The sequence below is a fragment of the Nyctereutes procyonoides genome, unplaced genomic scaffold (genome assembly GCF_905146905.1).
Source record: "Nyctereutes procyonoides isolate TBG_1078 unplaced genomic scaffold, NYPRO_anot_genome, whole genome shotgun sequence".
Lineage (NCBI taxonomy): Eukaryota > Metazoa > Chordata > Mammalia > Carnivora > Canidae > Nyctereutes > Nyctereutes procyonoides.
The window spans coordinates 62809773-62832465 of record NW_026575051.1 but is presented as its reverse complement, the minus strand read 5'-3'; the positions used below and the strand labels follow the sequence as shown (position 1 = coordinate 62832465).

At 40.0% G+C, this 22693-nt stretch overlaps 1 protein-coding gene across 1 annotated transcript in view; it reads left to right on the top strand.

Moving 5' to 3' along the window:
* PREP (prolyl endopeptidase) overlaps positions 1 to 22693 on the top strand; it is a 117517-nt gene that overhangs the window by 30304 nt on the left and 64520 nt on the right. Inside the window, exons 6-7 of the mRNA XM_055330191.1 lie at positions 1271 to 1392; positions 17256 to 17361. Coding sequence (XP_055186166.1) covers positions 1271 to 1392; positions 17256 to 17361 — 228 coding nt within the window. The remainder of the gene's footprint in view (positions 1 to 1270; positions 1393 to 17255; positions 17362 to 22693) is intronic.

The window sequence follows — 22693 nt, the reverse complement described above, 5'->3', positions numbered from 1 at the left end:
GCAGGCTCCACACAGGGAGCCTGACATGGGACTCGATCCCGGGTCTCCAGGATCACAGCCTGAGCTGAAGGCGGCGCTAAACCGCTGAGCCTCCCGGGCTGCTTTGCCCCTTTGTTAAAGACCAGTTGACTGTATTTACATAGGTCTATTTCTGGGCTCTCTACCCTGCTCCATTGCTTTACTGTCTGTTCTTTTGCCAGCACCACACTGTTTTGATTACTTACAGTAAATCTCAAATCGGGTAGTAGCAGTTCACCAACTTTGTTCTTTTCCTTCAATATTGTGTTGGCCATTCTGGGTTTTTTCCTTCTCCATATAAACTTCAGGATTAGCTCACTAATATCCACAAAATAACTTGTTGGGATTTTTATTGGAATTAAATTGCATCTGTAGATCAAGTGGGGAAGAATTGACATGACAATATTGAGTATTTCTGTCCATAAACATGGAATATCTCTCCATTTATTTAGTTATTTTTTGATTTCTTTTATCAGTTTTATAGTTTTTCTCATATAAGTCTTATACATATTTTATTAGATTTGTACCTAAGCATATAATTTTGGGGGCTACTAATGTAAATGGTATTGTGCTTTTTTTTTTTTTTTTTTGGTATTGTGCTTTTTAAAAAAAAAATTATTGAGGTGTAATCGACATAGAACATTATATTAGTTTTAGGTGTACAACCTAATGATTCAATATTTGCATATATTATGAAATGATCACCATATAAGTCTCCATCACATCACCATATATAGTTATAAAATTCTCTTTCTTGTGATAAAGAAGAGATAACATCTCCTCTCTTAGGAACCTTTATTTTTTTTTATTTATTTATGATAGTCACAGAGAGAGAGAGAGAGAGAGGCAGAGACATAGGCAGAGGGAGAAGCAGGCTCCATGCACCGGAAGCCCGATGTGGGATTCGATCCCGGGTCTCCAGGATCGCGCCCTGGGCCAAAGGCAGGCGCCAAACCACTGCGCCACCCAGGGATCCCTCTTAGCAACTTTTAAATACGCAATACAGTATGATTAACTATTACTAGCTATGGTCACTGTGCTGTGTATTATATGCTTAATGATACTGTGTTTTTCATTTCAAATGCCATTTATTCATTGCTGGTATATAGGAAAGCAGTTTACTTTTGCATATTAACTTTGTATCCTGAGGCCAAGTAATTAACATTTTAAACATTTCTAGCACTGTACAATATGGGTGGAATAGATTTTTCTTTGCCAACTGTACTTCAGTATATATTTTTAACTCCTTCAGGTACGGAGACATCCACCAATCTCCATCAGAAGCTCTGTTACCATGTATTGGGGACTGATCAATCAGAAGACGTTTTGTGTGCTGAGTTTCCCGATGAGCCTAAGTGGATGGGTGGAGCTGAGGTATGGCACTCCTGTGATACTGTCCCGCAAAGACGATGTCACATGAATCATGTACATGAATATCCTTGTTGTGTGATCTTTATGGATGTTATAAATCCTGTGAGTGAATAGTCTCTTGTTAAAAATAATGGCATTTAAATTGACTCTTAATAGTGAAGGTGATAAACCTTTTAACTGCAACCTCAACGTAAAACCTTTAATACTACAAGTAATACATGCTTATGGTAAAAAAAAAAAAAAAAAAAAAGTGAAAGTACAGAATCACATAAAGCAACACGTGAACATTTTGAAATTCAGAATCATACATCTCAAAGATGAGGAGAGCATCCTTCCAAAAATTTTTGTAGAAGTGAGAATGTGGGTAGAGAGAGAGAGTATGTGTTTTCCTTTCTTACACAGCTTTCCTCTTTGTTCACTTGTTTTTGTGTTAAAATTTTAGACATTTTCTTGTCTAATAGATAGTTCACATATTACTTGGGGGTCTTGACCATCACCAAACTGTATTGAAGTCTTTGAAGCTACTTGTTACGGATTTTATTCTATATCTTGAAAACCAACTGTGAAAAAATGTAGAGGTACTTGGAGTAAAAATTTAACTCTTGTTAGTTCATTTCTGTGTACTATGAAATATTTTTTAAGGAAAGAGAAGCATTCTGAATGTTTTGATATATGTGGGCTGTTGATCCTTTTTTTAAAAAAGATTCATTCATTCATTCATTCATTCATTCGTGAGAGACACACAGAGAGGCAGAGACACAGGTAGAGGGAGAAGCAGGCTCCATGCAGGGAGCCGGATGACGAGACTCAATCCCCAGATTCTAGGACCATGCCCTGAGCAGACTTAACCTCTGAGCCACCCAGGCACCCCCTGTTGATCCATTTTTAATGGGATGAGAAATCCATTAGAAAGTCTTTAGCTCATGGAGCCACTTACTTAGAACTTTGGTAAAAAAGGAACATTTGATATTTGAACTTCGGCTCATGGATCTCAAGCTTCACTGGTGGATAGAATAGGAATCCACAGTATTTTAGTTTATGTGTGTTGATATACCTCATTCCAGATTGTCCTTACATTTATTTATTGTTTCCCTAGCCCAGGGGTTGGCACACCACTGCCTCCCTTCCAGCCACATATGGCCTGCTGCCAGCTTTTACAAATAACATTTTATCAGAAGATAGCCACACCGTTTGTTTCATATTGTCTGTGACTGCTTTCAGACTGCAATAGCAGGGCTGAGTAGTAACCTCAAAGGGCCCCATGGTCCACCGAGCTGAAAATATTTATTTTCTGGCCCTTAAGAGAAAAAACTTGCCAGATTTAATGCAGCGTGTTAAAAGTGAATTTATAGGACCTATACTACCTGAAACTGTCCTTTTTTCATGCATGTTCCTTCTCACTGAAGTGCCCTCCCCCATGAACTTTCTTTGTGGAGTTACTATTGCCTACCTGTTTGTTTCTAATGGCTTTTTTGACTATTTGTGGATTGTTTTTACTGTTTTCTTCTTGGTTCAGCTTCTCCTCCTACCTGAGTTTTCTGGTTACTACAGATAATAGTTGTTGGTTTATAAAATAATGTACATTTTAACTGTCATCTGAGTGAAACAGAGAGGTAAATATGCTACCAAACAATGTTTTAATGTTAGATCATGTGCGTCTCTCTTTTACTTCATTTGGGGGGAAGGTATTGATGGGAGAAACCTAAAATAATATATTTTAATCGATTTTATGTCCTCTGGAGTCTTCATAAAAGCAAAGACCTACTTTCCTAGAGAAACTTTTATTCTTCAAAGCTAATAATTTCATTACAGCAGACCTATTTTAACTAAGGTGAATATATTTGGTTGATATGATAATGTGAATACTGAAAATAAATGCCAAAATATTTATATAATTTAGCATATTGGTGTAAGAGGAAATAATCTTTATAGTAGAATATGCATGCAACTCAAGTTGCATGGATCTCTCTTAGCATTTGGCTGAAGGAGTTAGATTTTTTTTTACTTTTAAATTGTGGTGAAATATACATGACAATTTTCTGGTTTAATCATTTTTAAGTATAGAGTTAAGTGGCATTAAGTACATTCACATTATTGTGCAACCACCACCAGTATACATCTCTAAAATTTTTTTCATCTTGCAAACTGAAACTATACCCATTAAGCAATAACTCCCCATGTCCCCTGTTCTCCCCATTCCCTAGCAGCCATCATTCTATTTTCTGTCTCTCTGTTGGACTATTCTAGATGCATTGTATAAATGTCATCATACAGTATTTATCCTTTTGTGACTGGCTTTTTGACTTACATAAAGTCCTCGGGTCCATCCATGTTGTAATGTGTATTAGAATTTTCTTCCTTTTTTATAGTTGAATAATATTCCATTATGGGTATATGCCACATTTTATTCATCTGTTGATGGACACTTGGGTGTTTTCATAGCATTATTGTGAGCAGCCAGTTTCTTAAAATGCGGTGAGGGGCACCTGGGTGGCTCAGTCAGTTAAGCATCCAATTCTTATTTTGGCTCAGTTCATGAGCTCAGGGTCTTGAGATCAAGCCCCGAGTTGGGCTCCAAGCTGGGCATGGAGTCTGATTGAGATTCTCTCTCTCCCTCTGCCCCTTGTCTCTCCTACTCACATGTTCTCCCTCCCTCGCTTGCTTGTTCATTCTCTCTCAAAAATAAAAAAATAAATAAAAATATAGTGGAGATATATATGCATTTAGTATCTATACATTCAACTCTACTAGGAGAGTGAAAAGGAAAGTAGACTTAAATAGTTGAAGTGATCCTTCTACCCTTCACTAAAAGATATTCACTCTATGTGAATTGTCTAATATAATCTTTATCAAAGGCTCGAGAAGGAGGTCATTATTCCATCATATGGACAAAGCCAGAGAGATTAACTTGCAAGTCCATGGCTGGGACTGCCTGCTGAGTGCATTAGACTTCACAGCCTGTTGTGTCTTCCTAACCGCATTCCCTTGGCCTCTCTGGTCAAAAGGAAAGAAGTCTTGCAGAAACCGAAGCAATGACTGTTGAAGGGATGGGCAGTAAATGAAGGGATGCATCTGTACTGCACCAGAGGAATAAAGTTGTTAAAAAACTAAAGGGACCTATATGGTGAGTCCTAAGGAACTTTATGTTGGATTGAAGCCTTACTAGGGAATTATTCGGGGGAAGTCTATAAGAAAACCAGCAGGCTTAATAAACACAAACTGGGTGAGTTTTCCCTGAAGCCGTAGTCCAGCTGCTTGAGTGGTCTTGTTACAACAGGTGACACCCCACCAGGTGCCAGGGTTGGTTGCTTCAGAGCCACGCATTGATGCATGTGCTGCGTTGTTCTTTTATTTTTTCAAGTAGTTGCTTTGGGGATCATCATTTTAAACCTAGTATTTTGTTAATACCTTCAACACTTTAACAGGGTGTGAATGGAGAGCTAGTGCTATAGTGATGGTGCACTGTAACAGAAATTCAGAGATTTTATCCTAGTCCTGTCTGCACAGCCTTGGGTGCATGCATCCTTCTCTAAACCTCCCTCCTTCGTTTCCTCCGGGAGATGACTCTGAGAGACTATGGATAGAGGATTTAGCACAACATCTCATCGACCCTGACACAGGCTTCCTGAGTGACCAGGTAGCTGCTGGATATGAGAGCAGCTTGGGCTTTGTGGGTGTGGTTGGAGGGGCCTTTGAGTGTGTGCAGGTGCGTGGATTTCTCCGATGAGCTGCCATAGTCCTCTGGCTGCTGCGGTCCAGGTTCACTGAGGACCTCCCTCTGTATCCTAGATACTCCCTCCTTATGGCTCCTCTTCCTTCACAGACGCCTTCTCTGCCTTCCCGCACGGACAGGTCTTTCTTGCCTTGAGCAGTCCATAACGTACAACCAGGAAGCAGCTTAGTTTTTCCCTCTTTGCCTGGGATGGCATCTCTCTCTCCAGGACGACTGACTTCCATCCAGCAGAACCCACAGCTTTCTGGATGCTTTCAGGTATTAGAACTGTTACAAAAGATCCACCGCAGTCCAAAGCAAAGTCTCAATCTCTCTAGTTAACGTGCTGCTTCCCTCTCCCCAGCTCAGATTTGGTGAGCACTTGGAGGACTAGCAGGGTAATAGGGACCTCTCAGCCCCCTGCTTGGTGGTTTATCTTTTTTTTTTTTTCCATACAAAGACTTTATTCAAGATAGCCCCAAACTAGCACAGCACAAATGTCCATTATCAAATGCGTGAATGAACTAATTGTGGTACATCCCTACAATAGAGTAGTACTCAGCAGTAAAAAGGACCAAACTGTTGAAAGACTCAGCAACAGGAATAATTATGCTCAGTGAAAGAAGCCAGAAGAAAGGAGTACCCAGTGTTTGATTCCATTTATAGAACACTCTAGAAAATGCAGACCAGTCTATAATGGCACAAAACAGATCCGTGGTTGCTTGGGGAGGGGGGTGAGGAAGAGAAGGGAGGGGAAATGAAGGGTAGGAGAGAACTCTGGAGGATGATCAGACTGGGACACTGAGATTGACATTTTACAGGTGAGGCTATTCTGAGCAATGACCGCATCTCCAGTTTCCTCCCCTTGGTTATTCGAGGATTAGTTTCTCCAGCGGCCACACAGGGAGGAGGAGTTGGAGGAGGGCAACAGGACTCTTGCTCCTCCGGAGCTGTTTGTCGACGTCTGGTTGCCACAGTCCACTTATAGTCATGACCAGTGTCTTGGTGCCAGCTTCTAGCCCCTACGTGGCGTCCTTTCTCCATTCTGGGAACCTGTCTGCTCTTCTCTGCTGTGGATGATAAACTCTCTGGCTCACATTGGTGTTGCCTCCCAAGGCTTCTGCTCTTAGCAGGGTTCCCTTGAGATCTGGGCCTCTCTGTAGCTCTCTTCTTCCAACCTTTTTCTGCAGGGACCTTTCAAGATGACTAGAGGGAGGCTCCCTTCTTGGTGTCTCTTGTTCCAAGGGAAGTGACTGACCTCCGTGGGTTGCTCCATCCCGGAAGGGTGGGCGGTGGTCACCACTGCTCTCCTCACCTGCCGGCCCACGGCCTCCTGCCCCCAGTCCCTACAGCTCCTTCATGCCCCTGGGGGTATGAAACCTGTCTAGCATTTGACTTAGAGGGACAGTGGTGTCAGTTATTTAACATAGACTATAAGGCTTAACTTGGAAAGCTGAATTGTGGAAGAATAGAATTTGTCATGTTTTAGAAGGTTCTACTGGATCAAAAAAAAAAAAAATTCTGTGTTTTGAAGTGATTCCCAGAGCTCTGGGGGGGAGGGCACCCAAAACCAAGGAAATCAAAGTATTTTGAAGCATTCTTCCCAGCAGAGGGTGCTCTAGAATGAAGATTCTGAAAATGCATCCAGTACCTTTAGAAAGGATTAAGGAGAAAGTGCCCGGCCTCTTTGTGACTATCCTGACTTCTATACTGAGAACCTAATTTGTCGTAACTGATTCTTGAAAAAAGGGTTTCTTTTTTTTTTTTTTACAACAGTAATCCTAATCTTAATATTTATCATGTATCTCTAGCCATTATTATATGTCACTTGTGAGCCCTAATCATTCAAGTATGTGTATTTGGATAGACATTTATATATTATATATATACACATATAAACATGTAAAATCACTGCCTGGTGACTCCGTGGGCACACAGGGAATGTTAGTTTCCTTACCCCCGCCCCCCCTTCCTCTGCTGTTCATGCCCATGAAGACCCCTGAGGCCTGGTCTTTGCCTTACACAACATAGACGGTGACGTCCAGGGGTCCCTCAGGGAATTCTGCGTCACCATCGCCTCTCACTCACTGGATGGCTTTGACTTGGAGCAGAAATTGTTCAGCAGCCCTCTTCCCGGTCAGGACACTTCATGCACCTGCTCCCCGGGTGCCCGGGAAGCCGTCGCTGTGGGTGCAGCATGGTACTAGGGCCGGGTGATACTCGGGAGCAAGACAGGCATGTTCTGGGCCTTGGGAAGGTGTTCTCGTTGCAGTAGACCATTCTATTTATAAACACTTTAAAATATTGCTGAAGGGCTTAGGGGCTCATAACACAGTTTCCACCTTGTTCCATTCATGGATCATTTTAAAGACAAGATGCTTTGTCCTCTTGACCTTAGCTTTGGGAATGGAGCCAGAGGCCGCCAGCGTGTGTTAGTGGAGAGCCTTCCTTTTGCTGATTCCCCACGTTCATCACGGGAGTGGCCGAGTGGTTGTCTTTCCAGCAGCTCTGGGTGGGTTCCCATCCAGACTGTGCGTGTCCATGGCTCATCACCCATGTCCTGTCTTTCATCAGCACCCTAGGGCGTCACAATGTCCATCATGCTGATTAGCACACAGGAAAATCCCAGCAGGATGGTGGGGAAGGAGAGTCAGGAAGCCACACAAAAGACCCATGTGAGTAAAGCTAGAAAGCAGTGCTGCTCTGTACACGTGGAATAGCTCCTGACAGGAGAGAATTGGGTTTTGTGGTCATAGGGTTGGATTTGCTGGCCAGTCATGTCTCACCTGTCCCCTCTTGGTCAGTAGGAGAAAAGAAAACAGGCAGTAGGTTCTTAAACAGCCAAACTGCGCTGCCAGAGAAACAACCAGGTAGATTGGACACAGTGGTGGCTGTCTCATGTCAAGACCTAACGCTACTTGCTTGCCTTTGAAGGTGTTCTTTTTTCCCCCTAAAATTTTCTGGCATGTCTGTTTCTCTATATGAGAACGCATCATATAGTATTTGGGTTGATTTCTGTTTTCCTCCAATGCTGTAGGACCACACTCTATTGGGAAAGCTGCATGATCTGATCTAATGACCACCTGTTGGAGATGTTTATGTTGACAAACATCACATGAGCGTATGACTGTCCCACGCTACTCCTATTTTTATACAGATCCGTAATGAGTCCTGTAAGTGAAAAGCCATCACTGTAGATGATTAGTTCGACCTTTAAAAGTTTTCCTGGATTAAGTTTTGCAAACATATGTTAATATTAAAGAGACGATGCTACGATTCACTACTATTATGAAAGGAATCCAAAAGAGACTAAAGAGAAATAAAATTGGTTAAGTTTCCCGCTCTGAGAGGAACATGATTAACTCCCAAAGCTATTAAAATCCGTTTTCACTCCTTTTGTTAATTTTCAGACAATTTTAAGTCTCACTGCTTTTTAGGATACCTTCTTTTGTATCCACAATTCTTTTATCATGCTATGTAAAAGGAGCCACTTTCCTCAATTTGAAAAAGTGCACGTAGATTCAAATTATGAAAAAAAGAAAAACTTTCTTCACTTCTTGTTAGATTCTAAGTGGAAATTATTATATGTACCAATGAAATTTCATGTCTGTGGAGATTTGGTTATTAACATGAGACCACATGACTGGAGCTCAACAGCTCTCACATAAAATAGCTTATGAGTTGTTCTTTGAAAATGGTAATGTGTGTGGGGTACCTGGGTGGCTCAGTCAGTTAAGTGTCTGCCTTTAGCTCGGGTTATGATCCTAGGGTCCTGGGATCCAGCCCTGTGTCAGGCTCCCTGCTCAGTGGGATCCTGCTTCTCCACTCCATCCCCCACCCCCTGGCTTGTGCTCTCTCTCTCTCTCTCTCAAATAAATAAAATCTTTAAAAAAAAGAAAAAGAATGACGACTATGTGCCCTTGTCATTTGAAAAACAACTTTGTAGGTAAATGATTGGGAATTTACAACATTAAGTAATCATCTGTTTATTTTCTCTTAACATGAGATGTGTGAAGAAAAGCTAGTTGATTCAGGTCATTTGAAAAGCCCAGCTGTTCTTTCTTATTGTGTAGTATTGAGACTGAGAAGAGCCAGATTCAATGACTTTAAAACGTTCATAATGCTAGTAAGAGTAGTAAATAATAACCTAAGTTTATTGTTCAAAATAAACTATGAAGATCCCGTTCTCCAGAGAAACCGCTATTATCATCAGATTAGTTCTATTTCACCCCATTTCTGCAAATTCATTTATTTTTTTTTTTAAGATTTTATTTATTTATTCATGAGACATACACACAAGCAGACCTAGGCAGAGGGAGAAGCAGGCTCCCTCGGGGGGCCCGGTATGAGACTCGATCCCAGGACCCCAGGATTACGACCTGAGCCAGATGCAGATGCTCAACCATTGAGCTACCCAGGTACTCTGTAAATTCATTAAAAAAAAAAAGGCCTCGAATGGATGGTAAAGCTGAAGACATCTTGTAAATATGGACCAGAGTCTGATCCAGACTCTGGTCTGCATGGATCACTGTTACACCTACATGAGGTATTTGCTGAATGAAAACATTTGATAAAAACATTATTTGGACCTAGATTCCCCTGAGGTGTATCCGGTAGCTTTAAACTCTCTGGTGTTAGAGCTCCTGGGTTTGTAGAGGTTGTCGTCCTGAATGCACTGTCACATGAGTTTTGTGTTCTTTGGAGCAGCATATGCAAACCTAACAGAATGAAGTATAAAATACATAGTCCATCTCTTAGTTTGAATGATGTCTGTCGAGGGTCTCCTTGGTAAATATTACTATCTCTTAAGGCCTCCAATACACAATTAAAATGTCTTCGTGAATCACTGTGGCTCCTTCAATGAAAGTAGAAAGTCTGAGGACCCCATACCTTGTGCCCTTTTGGTCAAGTGTCCGTGAGTATGGCAGCCGTTACTGGGTCCTGTCTTCAGAAACAGAAGCCAGCACTTACCCAAGATTTTCTTCAGCAGCACAAAAAATATGCCAACCTGAGAAACCACACAAGTTAGAGGGAGCGCTTCTTTCCACACTCCTATGACCTCCTTTTGGGGGACCTTTCCTCAGCCAGGGCTTCTCAGTGGCTACATAGGTATGAGGGAGGCTGGGAATTCTCAATTCACAGTCCTGAGCCACATTTCTAAGTAAGCACCTTAGCAGCAGTCAGGGTGATAGCTGGTTGCGCATCTGCTGCCTCTTGTTTCAGTGCCAGGCTGGCGAACCAGGAGAAGTGAGTTATTCGTTGGGCCTGCCCAGGAGACCGTGAGGAGTTGGGGGCTGTGCTAGGTTACACACTGCGTGTGTACAGGGTGTTGTGATGCTTTGCATGCTGTCACAGGTCGGGCTCCTTGGGAAGCAGACCTGGAAGTTGAGTGGGAGTGCTTTTGAACCCTTCACCCAGGCTGGGGGGTGAGGGCAGAGAGGAAGGAGCTGTGATGGAGCTGGGTTGGCTATCAGCGTTTTCCTGACTGATAGACCCTTGCATTAATCAGTCATTGGGTGGGGGGGGAGGGGGGGAGGGGGAAACGCAAAAGGATTTGTGACCATGGGAGAGGCGGTTCTCTCCAACCTGAGGACAGGCCTGGAGTTTCTCAGCTGAGCACCCCTGCTCCTGGCCCTCAGCCGACCACAGCGTCCACTGCATGTGCTGCCGTCCATCGGCAGAACGTACACTTGAGAACAAATGTACGTGGCTCAAGCATATGTCTGCACAGGTCTGCGAACCAGACAGCTACACCACCGTAGCGGTTGCAAGGAGGCAAAATTCAAGCAACGATTTTGAGGGAAATTCTGCTTCCCTTGTAAAGTCCTTTAAGGGCCATCCCTCCCCCAAAGCCTTCTCAGATCTCACCCTTCCTCCACCTCCCCTCCCTGTTAGCTGCCCTTCTCTGCACTCCTGTCATACTTTGAGCTGCTCACTATCAATGTTCTGTAGTGTTCGTCTGTGTGCATGAGCTCTTGAAGGCCCTGTCTTGTTGATCTGTGTTTTTCAGGCCCTGGTTCAGCAGCAGCCAACTCTCAGTAAATGTTGGTCGAGTAAAGGGCTTCAGCTCTGACCACTTGAATAGTGGACGGCTGTGTTTGGTGGCACATGTTAAATTATGTCTTTAGTAAGTAAAGGATGGCAAGTTGGCTCGCACACCGACTCCCCTGTTAAAACCAGCCACTGTGGTGACACTAGTCATCTCAGCCCCAGCCACCCCAGACGTGTGGGGTAGGGGGCTCTGGCTAGGGTGGCTTTTGCATTCATTTTACTCTGTTGATGTTCGTCTGGTTGCAGATAATGAAAGGCTAAACGGTAGAGAATGGTTATTTATGAGTAAAGAATGATAGTTTTTATCCCTGTTGGTATTGTTTGGAGTGCAGTTACTAGATTTAATATTTGCAAATATAAATATTTGATTTACAATAATTTGTAGAATTTTTTGTTAATATTTATTTGCATAAAGGTAGGTTTTCATGAAATAAAATAATTTTGACTTAAGGAAAATTTTTTTAAAAATATAGATCTAGAGTAGAAAAAAGCTGTGAAAAAGCACAGATTTAAGAATTATATCTTTCATAATTGGTTAGGCTAGTCTTAGGCCAACCTTGTTGGAACAGGTCAGTGCTTTTGAATCAGATTAATTGCTTCCAGAGAACACAGTTATTCTAGTCGATATCATATGTTTAAAGAAAAAAACAACAATATATTTTTTAAGAATTTATTTATTTATTTATTTGAGAGAGTGTGAGTGTGAAAGGGGGAGGGGCAGAGGGAGAGAGAAAATCTCACACTCCACACCAAGATTGGAGCCCAACATGGGGTTCAGTCCCACTACCCTGAGATCATGACCTGAGCCTAAATCAAGAGTCAAACGCTTAACCAACCACCCGGCGCCCCTAAAAACAGTATTTTGGGAATGAGAATTTATAGTGTTTCATTAAGACCTGTTGGGGCCCTTGGCTCACCTGTTTATCTCTTTTCTTTTTACCTAGATTTCAGAAAAGTCTGTTGAGATGCAGTTGTCCTCCTCATTAATAATATTTTTCTCTCCTCCTCCCAGTGATTTCCAAAATTCATTTCTAAAAGTGCCTTGAAATAGTCTGAATGTGAAGCCTTGGTTAAATATACATTGTTACAAGTTTGGTGGAAGAAGGTGTACTTCATATTTTGGGACAGCATTGACATTCATAAATGATTTTGAAACCTGAGACTGAGCATTTGAAGATTCAAAATTGTTTCTGGTTTTTACAAATTTATTTGGTAGCTCTGGAACATCACTGGGTTGTGATGAAGAGAGCTACAGTGAAAAAGACTTAATTGGCATCCAGACAGCAACGTACCTCGGGGCTTCCTACCTTAGATTAAATATAAACTGCTACAATATTTAGTCCAGCCAGAAATGCTGAGAAAAACTCATTAGACATGCTTGAGACAGCTGTTGTCAAAGATTTGGTGTGGTTCTTGCAGTGAGTTTTACCGCCTTGTCTTCCGTTGGCTAAATCACTACAATTGAATTAACCATCATTTATGGTTGATATAGCACGACTTTAAGAACTAAGCTATAAAAATTCCATCTTTATATAAAGGAAAGGAGAACAAAAGTCTGAAGTATTAATGAGGCTGCTTTTTATTACATTTGATGAAGTTATGATTGTAAGGTTGCTTGATGATACTAATATATAGAATGAATTAAAAATAAGATGGAACTAAATTCCAGACCTGAGTTTATTAACTATGTATATGAAAAGCTTATGGAGAACATACATAAAAGCCTAGAATAGGTTATATAACTCCCAAAGCAGTCAAAGAAGGGACAATATTCATAAGGAAATTTATATTAATACAGTATGAAGAAGAAAGAAGGGGAAAGCAAGGTGAATAGAATACTTGAAACTAAGACCATGGAAGCCAGTACATCAGCAATAACAATCAATGAAAATGGAATATACATTCTTAGATTGGATTTTTTTAACTCAATCAAGTCTAATGTTCTTTTGCAAAAGACCTGCTTAAAACATGATGACAGGTAGGTTGGAAATAAAATCAGGATGAGAATGGAGAAAAGAATTAATGGAAATCAGAAATTTATATGAGGATTCTCTAAAATTGTTTGACCATCTTTGAAAAGAATCTGAGGAGCCTAGCAAAAGATGGAGGAGAATGCACTTGAGGCATTTGATGTTATGTGGGTTTGTGGCAAAAACCCATACGGCAAAATATGATTCATGTTTGTTGAAGGAAACTGCTTCTGGACTCAGAAAAAAATGTCAACAGGAAAGAGCAGCCAAATTAAACAGAACTTTCTAGCATCTTTGATAAAACTATAACTTACTTGGAATCCCACTTCTGTTTCTCAAGAACAGATTATCTCTGTGTTTTAAAATAATTTTTTCAAAGAAAGAGGTGTTTAACTTAAAACATGCAGTGTCCTGCCAAGTGTTTAAAAATGCTGGACATTTTAGACCATGCATAATCGTTATGATTAATTTATAAATGCGAAGAACCTGATTGACAAACAGCTGGTCTACCAAAATGAACCTATAGATAGAAAGTGGATGGGCATTTTGGGGGAGTTGAAATCTAATAAGCACCTGCTGCTGCTAGGAAGTAAAATCCGAAGTATTCCATACTCAGACACTCTTGTCTAGATGACATTTAGCTCGATATCATCACGTTGCTCTGATAGACGGAATCGATGTATGTGGGCTTGATGAGAGCAGTGCAGCAAGTCAAGGTGAATGTTTGACAGTTTCACATCTGCTTAAGAGAAAAGAAACATGCCCCCAAGGCAGGTTCACAGAAGTATTATTGGAATAGAAAACAGAAACTGTAAAAAATACCTTACTCTGTAATGAGACAGAGGAAATACATCATTGTTATATTTTTTAGTAATCTAGGTATTATCTTTTATATTAGTTCTAATTACATTTCTTAATTCTTATATCTGTACTTCAAGAATGCACAATAATATACTCTAAAAATGTAATTATCCAATAAAAAATAAAAATGAGTTAAAAAAAATAAAAACATAGTGACAGGTATTTGCCTCTGGCCATGGCAGGGTAGTTGGTCCTAGAGCAGCCTTCCTGCCATAAACAGCGAGAACACCATACACAAGAAAGCAATTTGTTTGCAGCTATCGGTCAGCAGGCATTGTTGAACCATCCTCTGTAAGAGAAGCAAGTCCTGTGATTGCCCCAACTTTCTGCTTTTCTGGAGATATTTTCTGGGTCTGGCACAAGGAGGGAGGAACCCACAGAGAACTACAGTCTCATCGAACTTAGTATCCAAAGAATTGGGGAAGACTGAAGCCACTGGAATTTGCAGGCAGAGTACAAGGAGGGAACTACCACTAAGAGCCCCAGAAATCTGCCTTGGTCTCCCTTGGTGTCTTTGTCGACCATTGAGTAGTGCATGCATAGGATGAAACTCCGTGATGCAGGTCAACCACTACCAGGGAGCCATAAGCTGACAACTACCAGAGGTTGAACAAGTCTGGGAGACTGTCACTTTCTGACCAAAGTGGAAAGACCTTTTGAACACTCAGGGTGTTCACCAGCAACCCCACAAAGGCCATGCCTTTGCAGTGGGCCTGCAGATGTTTCCCAACAAAGCTTGAGAACAAGCCTCCAGTAGATCAAGCTGATCCACTAACAAATTAACTGCTTCGAAACTTTGTAAAGGAAGACAAGAGCAAACAAGTAAAAAAATCCAGGCAGCATTCAAACTGTGTAAGATTCAATCCTTAAAATTTGCTAACTGTGTAAAGAAGCAGAAAAATGTGACTCATTACCGGGAAAAATAGTAGCCAATGACCCAGAAATGACAGGTAGTAAAACTAGCAGACAGGGGCTTTTTAAAAACTATTATAAAATAATTTTTAAAGGATTTGAGAAAATGTTAATATAATGAACAAAGAAATAATATAAAAATGAACCAAACATTCTTCTAGATGTGAAAATAAGCCACCCGAAATGAAAAGTCTCTGCATGGGCTTAGTAGCAATTTAGATATCCAAAAAAGTATGAGTGAATTTGAAAACAGGACAATTGAAAATAAACCAAAAAGAGAAAAAGGGAAAGAAAAATGAACACAGCCCCACTGCCCTGTGGGACAGTGCGAAGTGATCTAACATTGTGTAGTTAAAGTCCTAAAGTAGGGGTATGGGGATACAAAAATATACAGGAGGGAAAAAAGGCCAAAGGTATTTTGAATTTGATCAAATAGAAAACCACAGTTCTAAAATGTTCTACGACACTCAAGTAGGCTACTACAGCAAAGCCCATGATTAATTAATTTGCATAATACCTAAGATGATGATAAAGTCTTAAAGGCAGCCAGAGTAGGGAACACATACTCCACGTAGTGACAAAAAAGGTAGGAAGTGCCTTCTCATCTGAGACAATGCAAGGCAGGAGACAGTGGAAAGACATTTTCTTTCTTGACTACCATATTTTAAAAGTACAGTTCTTGCCCCCACATCCTGCCTCCCTTACCTACACCTGTTCCTGTTCTCCATGTTCATCATTTTCTAACATGCTACATAATTCCATATTTATTTCATCCACTAGAATGTAACATTTTTTTCCCCAGATTTGTTCACTGATGTAGCTTTAAAGGTCTTGTACATAATGGCTGCTTAGCAAATTTTATCTAATGAACACATGAAAGAGTAACAGTTGTTGGTAAGTGTGTTAGGGTTCTGAGGAGAAACAGAACCAACGTGTGTGTATATTTATAAAGAGAAAGATTTACTTTTTAAAAATTGGCCAGTGTGATTGTGAAGGCTTGACAAGTCCAAAGCCTTGCAGGGTAGCTTGGCAGGCTGGAAATCCAGAGGTTCGGTTTGAGTCCAAAGGTGGTCCAGAATTGCTTCCTGCTTGGGAAGGTCACTGTTTTTCTATTAAGGTCTTGGACTGATTGGATGAGCACACTCCCCTTACAGAGGGTAATCACCTTTAAGAGTCCACCCATTTAAAACAAAAACAAAAAACAAAACCAAAAAGAGTCCACCCATTTAAACAGTCATCTCATCCAAAAAACACCTTCACAGAAACGTCCAGAATAATGTTTGACCAAATATGTGGGTACTGTGGTCTAGCCAAGTTGGTATGTGAAGTTAGCCACTGCAGTAGGATGTGGAAAAACGGGAGCTGTTATTTGCTGTGACATCTAAGATGTAAGTTTGTACAAACATTTTGGGAAAATAATTTGGCAACACCGAATAAGGTTGAATGTGTTGCGTATCCTCCCACCTAGCAATTTTATTTTTAGTTATATACCCAGAAACACAGATAAGGACACAAACAAACGTATTCAGAATTTTTGTGAGGTGTCGCTTATAATAGGAAGGAAATAGACATAAAACATTTATTCATGGAAACACAGATCAATTAATTGTGGTATATTTTTAGATTGAAATGCTGCATAGCAGTTGAAAGAATTAAGTACACATATTGACACAGATTAATTTTTTAAATTAAATGAAAAAAAATTGCAAAAAGCATATGTGTGTGCAAATTTAGAGGGTTTGACACCACTTATATCAATTTTGACAACTCAAAATCAGAATATATTGTTTGCTCTATTAGTTTGCCAAGATTCTTTTTGCTACCTGAGATTCTTCTATTCAGTACCATAAAGGAAATTTATAGAAGCACAGGCTTTTGATTTTTGACATCAACTAAAGATAAAGAGTTGTTGAATAGAAACTGGTTCGTGTCACCAGTGTGCACCACAGGTGAACTTCCTTGCATCATGCCCATTTTGCTAATTCTTACTCATTTACAACACTTTTAAAATACATGACCCATGACAAAATTTCAAAGTCAGAGATACTGATATTCAGAATGACAGATTGCATGTATTCTCTGTGAAAGCCTAAAGTATAAATTTAAATAAAAATCACATTGAGTCACGACATTCGGTTATATCTGTTGATAGTCTCTATTTAAATATTTCACTGGGTTTTTTTAAACTGTAATGTAAGAGTAAAATAAAAAATGTTCTTTTTTTTTCTAAATTTCTTTGCCACTTATAAATTTTGGGTAACCATATGACATTTAAGGTTCAGCTTTATTTTTTACTTAACAGTGCTTTCCAAAAAATACTTTCTAATCAGCTCCCTGTACTGTTTTTATTTCCTTTATAGTTGTCTGATGATGGTCGCTATGTCTTACTATCAATAAGAGAGGGGTGCGATCCAGTAAACCGACTCTGGTACTGTGACCTACAGCAGGAATCCAATGGCATCAGTGGTAAGCTATCTTTCAAACAGGTAATTATTCCAGAAAGCTCCATTAAAAACCAATTATTGTGGTCTTCTAATTGATTTCCCAAGAAACCTTCTTCCATTCAACCATATGAACCATCAGTTCATATTTTTTTTCTTTCAGTATTGTTCCATAAAATGAAGAAAAACTGAATGAAGCTCTTGGCTTTAGCATTTTCTCCATAAATTGAGGTTAGCCATATGTTTTGCATACGAATGTGAAAACATCCTGTGAATATTGCAGATGAAGAGTGAGTGTTACGGCAAAGCTGGCCCTTTGGTCTGTAAAGCATTATAATTGTCTAGATATGATGGTGCAAACTGTCACAGGCAAAAGGGTAAGAGAGACCAGTGAGAATTAGCGAGGTTAACAGGTAATTACAAGACTGTTTTTTAGCACTGAGCCTCATGCACAATAACAGCCTGATTTTCCTTCCTGGAAGCCTTTTACATTATGATAGTAAGCATAGTAGCAGCCAGCTACAAATTGTGGAGGTGGCTCATTTTAAATGTTGTTCTCTTCGAACATCTTTGCCATACCAGTACCATTATTGAGCATTAAAGCTTTCCAGCTGCACAGTTTACTATGCTAAGAATACCCAGATCCAAAAGCCGCACAGATATGCTGGCACTCAGATAAGGACACCAAAACGGATCACACTGTGTTCTGGGTAATATAAATAAATACATTTTAAAGATTATGATACAGATTTGCAAACTATATAATACTGAGTGCATTTTCAATTATTAGTTAGATTACTTCATTATTGGTACCTAATTTATGTTACATTATGATAAGAAAATCTACAATTTTTTTTAATTGCTCGGGTATTGCAGCATTTTTCAACGTCTCTGAGCAAGATCCACATCCTGACACTCTTAGATACTGCAGAGCGCCATTCCCAGATACAGCAGGATAAAGTCAAGAGATTGATTCAGGTGTGAAATATGTGTCCATTTAATAAAGATATGTGTAGGGTTTTTTGTTTTTTGGTGTTTTTTTTTCTGTTAAAAAAAAAAAAAGATACACTCACTTTGATCTCAAAAGAAAATTGGATTAGCCACATCAGGTTTCAAATCTTTGACAGGAGCAAAACCAGCACCCGAGAATTGTTCACTTGAGTTGCAAGTCTGGTCTACACAGAGCTGACCCTCTGAAGAATGAGATCTGAAAGAAACAGCTGTTACTGTGCTGTTATCGTGATAGAATTCCTGTCTGAATCTGAGATGGTGGAAAGATCTTTGCCTTTCTCCAGTTTTTTAAATATTCCAGTTACGATGATCTTCCTCAGAGAATGCTAGTTTCTTTTTCTTTTTATTACCTTGTTATATCTTTAAATTATAAGGTAGACTTGTTATTAAATGCTACAAGTTAGCAAATCAAAAAACACAAATTGATCACTTTGCTCTAAATTTAGGGAAGAGAATTCCTTCCATATACTGGTGTACTGAACTCGTACTGCTATGTCCACTTTAATAATAGTAAGACTCTGAGTGAAACTTAGAAAAAGGCTGACAGAACTAGAGGAAACCTTGCTTTCTTCCAAACTTCTTGGTCCTTACTTTCTTTTTTCCCACCCTATATATTTTTTATCCCCCGCTTTATCATTGCCACATTCCTGAGGAATTACAGAAGAGGATGTGATACCCAGAGATTGAGATTCTGAGAGGAAGACAGTGCAGAGTTACACTAGGCCATCCCAAATAAAATTCTAGACACTGTAGCCCTGAATGGACATGAAGGAGAAAAAAGGGAAGCATCCAGGAAACCATAAATGGCAACAATGCATTCATCCTCTTTAAAAAACAAGCCAGGTCCTGGCCTGTCTTCCCAATTTGATCTTCCTTGAGTCACCTGACTGTTGTCTTTTCTGCTTCCTATGTGGTTTTTTTGCACCTTAGGTGAAGAGCCTACTACTCTAGTAGGCTTGCTCAGTAAATGTTAGCAATTATCAGTTTCCAAATTGTCCTTTTTTTTTTTAAATTTGTCCAGAGGAACTTTAAGGTTATTATGTCATCATGTGAACAGAAGTCCAGCCATATGTTGGACTAGGACTGTGTAAACCTGTAAATTTATTCGGTATTATATCTCTCAGTGGAACCATCTATTTCTTTCTTTCTTTCTTTCTTTTTCTTTTTTCTTTTCTTTTTCTTTCTTTCTTTCTTTCTTTTTCTTTCTTTCTTTTCTTTCTTTTTCTTTTCTTTTCTTTTCTTTTCTTTTCTTTTCTTTCTTTCTTTCTTTTCTTTCTTTTCTTTCTTTCTTTTTTTTACTTTTACATAAGCTCTACACCCAACATGGGGCTTGAACTCACAACCTCAAGATCGAATCTTGTGCTCTACTGACTAAGCCAGCGAGGTGCCCCATAACCACATTATTACTTGTCAAGGTTACTCCTAGGTATTTTGTATTTGTGAGCTATTGATGGTGTGTGAAGGTGTCTGTCAAGGTATAACCAGAGAAGCAGAACCAGTAAGGAGACGTACATTAAGAGATGTATTGCAAGAATTGTGCTTATGTGATTTGGAGACTGGCTAGTTAAGTCTGAAATCAGTAGGGCGGGCCACCAGGAAGGACAGGCTGGAATTCTCAGGCACAGGCTGATGCTTCCATCCACAGGTGGTATTTCTTCTTTTTCAGGCAGGCCTCAATTCCCCTGGAAGGCATTTCAACCGTTTGAATCAGGCCCACCTAGATTATCTAGGATAATCTCCTTGACTTAAAGTCAACTGATTATGGTCTTTAATCACATCTGCAGAATACCTTTGCAGTAACACCTAGATTAGTATTTGATTGATTAACTCAGGACATGTCAAAAAGACCATCCCAATGAGCTCATGGAAAAAAAAACACAAGAAGAATAGAGCAAACAAGTCTGACAGTGCTAACCTGATTTCATCATTTAATGAGGTTACTGAACTGACCAGTATTTGGAATTCATTGAGTCACTCAGAAAAATATGTGATATCCTAGAGATTTTGAAGTGAATAATAGGATAGGCTGGATTTGAAGCTATTGATGTGTTCCCTGATAGACATACTGAAGGCAGTGGGGGATGTTTGCAACTGAAAGCTGCTAAAGTCTGGGTTTAACTGGGCCTGCCACCATTTCTTTTCTTTTTTTTTTTTTTTTAAGATTTTATTTATTCATGAGAGACAGACAGAGGGAGAGAGAGAGAAGAGAGAGAGAGAGAGAGAGGCAGACAGACAGAGACAGGCAAAGGGAGAAGCAGGTTCCATGCACCGAGTCCGACGTGGGACTCTATCCCAGGTCCCCCGGATCAGGCCCTGGGCTGAAGGCAGCGCTAAACCGCTGAGCCACCAGGGCTGCCCCCTGCCACCTTTTTCTAATATTGCTTTATTAGCATTAAGTTTGTGGATATCATCAACTTCACAGTAGTTACTCCTTTGAGTGGCAGTCCTGAAATCCTGAAAGTTCTGGACAGTTACAGTGATTGGGCCGGTGCTGGTAAGATGAAATGGTTATCCACTTCCACGCTTGGGTTTAAGTCAGTTCCATTTGACAATATTAGAGAGATCTTGGGTTTTTGGGGTTTGTTTTTTTTAACGGATTGCTGGCTTATTATAAGTCAATGATATAATTATTATCATTTAAAGAAACAAATACTACGTGTGAGTTGAACTGTTGAAGATATTGAGTAGTTTACAACAGGAGAGACCTAGCAGATCGAGCTAGTGATCATTAAAATTTTTTTAAATAATCCCCATTAATCATGGTTGGATGTATTATGACAATAACCAGAACACTTTCAAGTCAGATGCGAATTTTCATCTCCACTCCAAGGCTAACTAACCAGTGAGCCTGGGATAGGAATGTTTCCTCTCAATATTTCCATGACTACCGACTGAGAGGTAATACAGACTTCAGGAGGAATTGTGAGAAATAATGAAGAGGTATGCAACAGGGCTTAGCAGGGTTCCTGGCATATGACAGGTGCTCAGGAATTCCTCCCTTCTTTTTTCTTTTGTTTCTCAACTGAAAGAGGAATATTTGGAATCAGCACACTTTATTTGGGGTAGCATAGTAAAATAGACTGAGGATGTCCTAGAATAAATAGTTATCTTCCGTATCAAAGCTGCTGTAAACACAGATCTTGGTATTGACTTGTTTACTGCAAAACCAGATTCATGATCAAAAAAGCATCCTTTCCTTGACAAAAGCATAAATAGGTGGGCCTCTAAGTGCAAGGCTATATGGGAAATTGTCTAATTTTTACAGGTTGATAATTGAAATTTCAAGGGTTTATATGCCAGATAACTTTTTCTTGCTATTTCTATACCTGCTCCATTTTTGTTATATTTTTTGATCGGAGGAAAAATAATTAACATTTAACTTAAATGCTAAATGTGCTAATTAACTATTAGATGAGTTAAACTTGAATAGCCGGTAACCAAAATCCAATGTTATGAAATCTTTCATTTTATATTGCTGAAATTTATACCCCTTTTATAACCTAAAAGCCTTTCTGCTATGATTTTAATCTTTTTTACCTTAAAGGCAGGGAAAATTAATCACATTTTCATGCAGATTAATTCTTCATTTATTAGGGCATCACTGAATTGCTTGTCTGGAAAACTAGTTTCACTTAGGTAGCACTTTTCTAACCTTTCTGTCAACTTTGTCTCCTAAGAAAGCCTTCCGCCGGGATCCCTGGGTGGCGCAGCAGTTTGGCGCCTGCCTTTGGCCCAGGGCGCGATCCTGGAGACCCGGGATCGAATCCCACATCGGGCTCCCAGTGCATGGAGCCTGCTTCTCCCTCTGCCTGTGTCTCTGCCTGTCTCTCTCTCTCTCTGTATGTCTATCATAAATAAATTAAAAAAAAAAAAAAGCCTTCCGCCCCTTTGCGTTTTGAAATGAGGATCACAAGAAGTACACAAAAGTGGCCGATGGCTATAGATGTAGGAAAAGCAGCAGATAGAGAAAACAAAACTATATAAATAAACTACAGGACGGGGAAAAATAAAAATCTTAGGATCCTGAGAGTTAAGAGAGTTCCCTGTGAGACTGGATTCCTCTGTCATTTACATCTGTTGTGTAGATTTCAACTTGTCTTCTCCAACCTGTTGACCAGCTTCCTTCTTGCCACTCCGTTGGCCGGATCTCTCTCCATTTACCCTTTGCCTGTCATTGGAGAGCGTCCTTTCCACCATCTACCTTGGCAGTCTTTTTACTTAAGGATAATATGGACACATCTGTACACACTGTGGGCCACAGCCTTTCCCCAGGAACTGCAGTTGAGGCTGGTCGGCTGCTCCTTTCCTGACCCTCCTGCACAGGTGACTCCTCTGACTCACCTCAT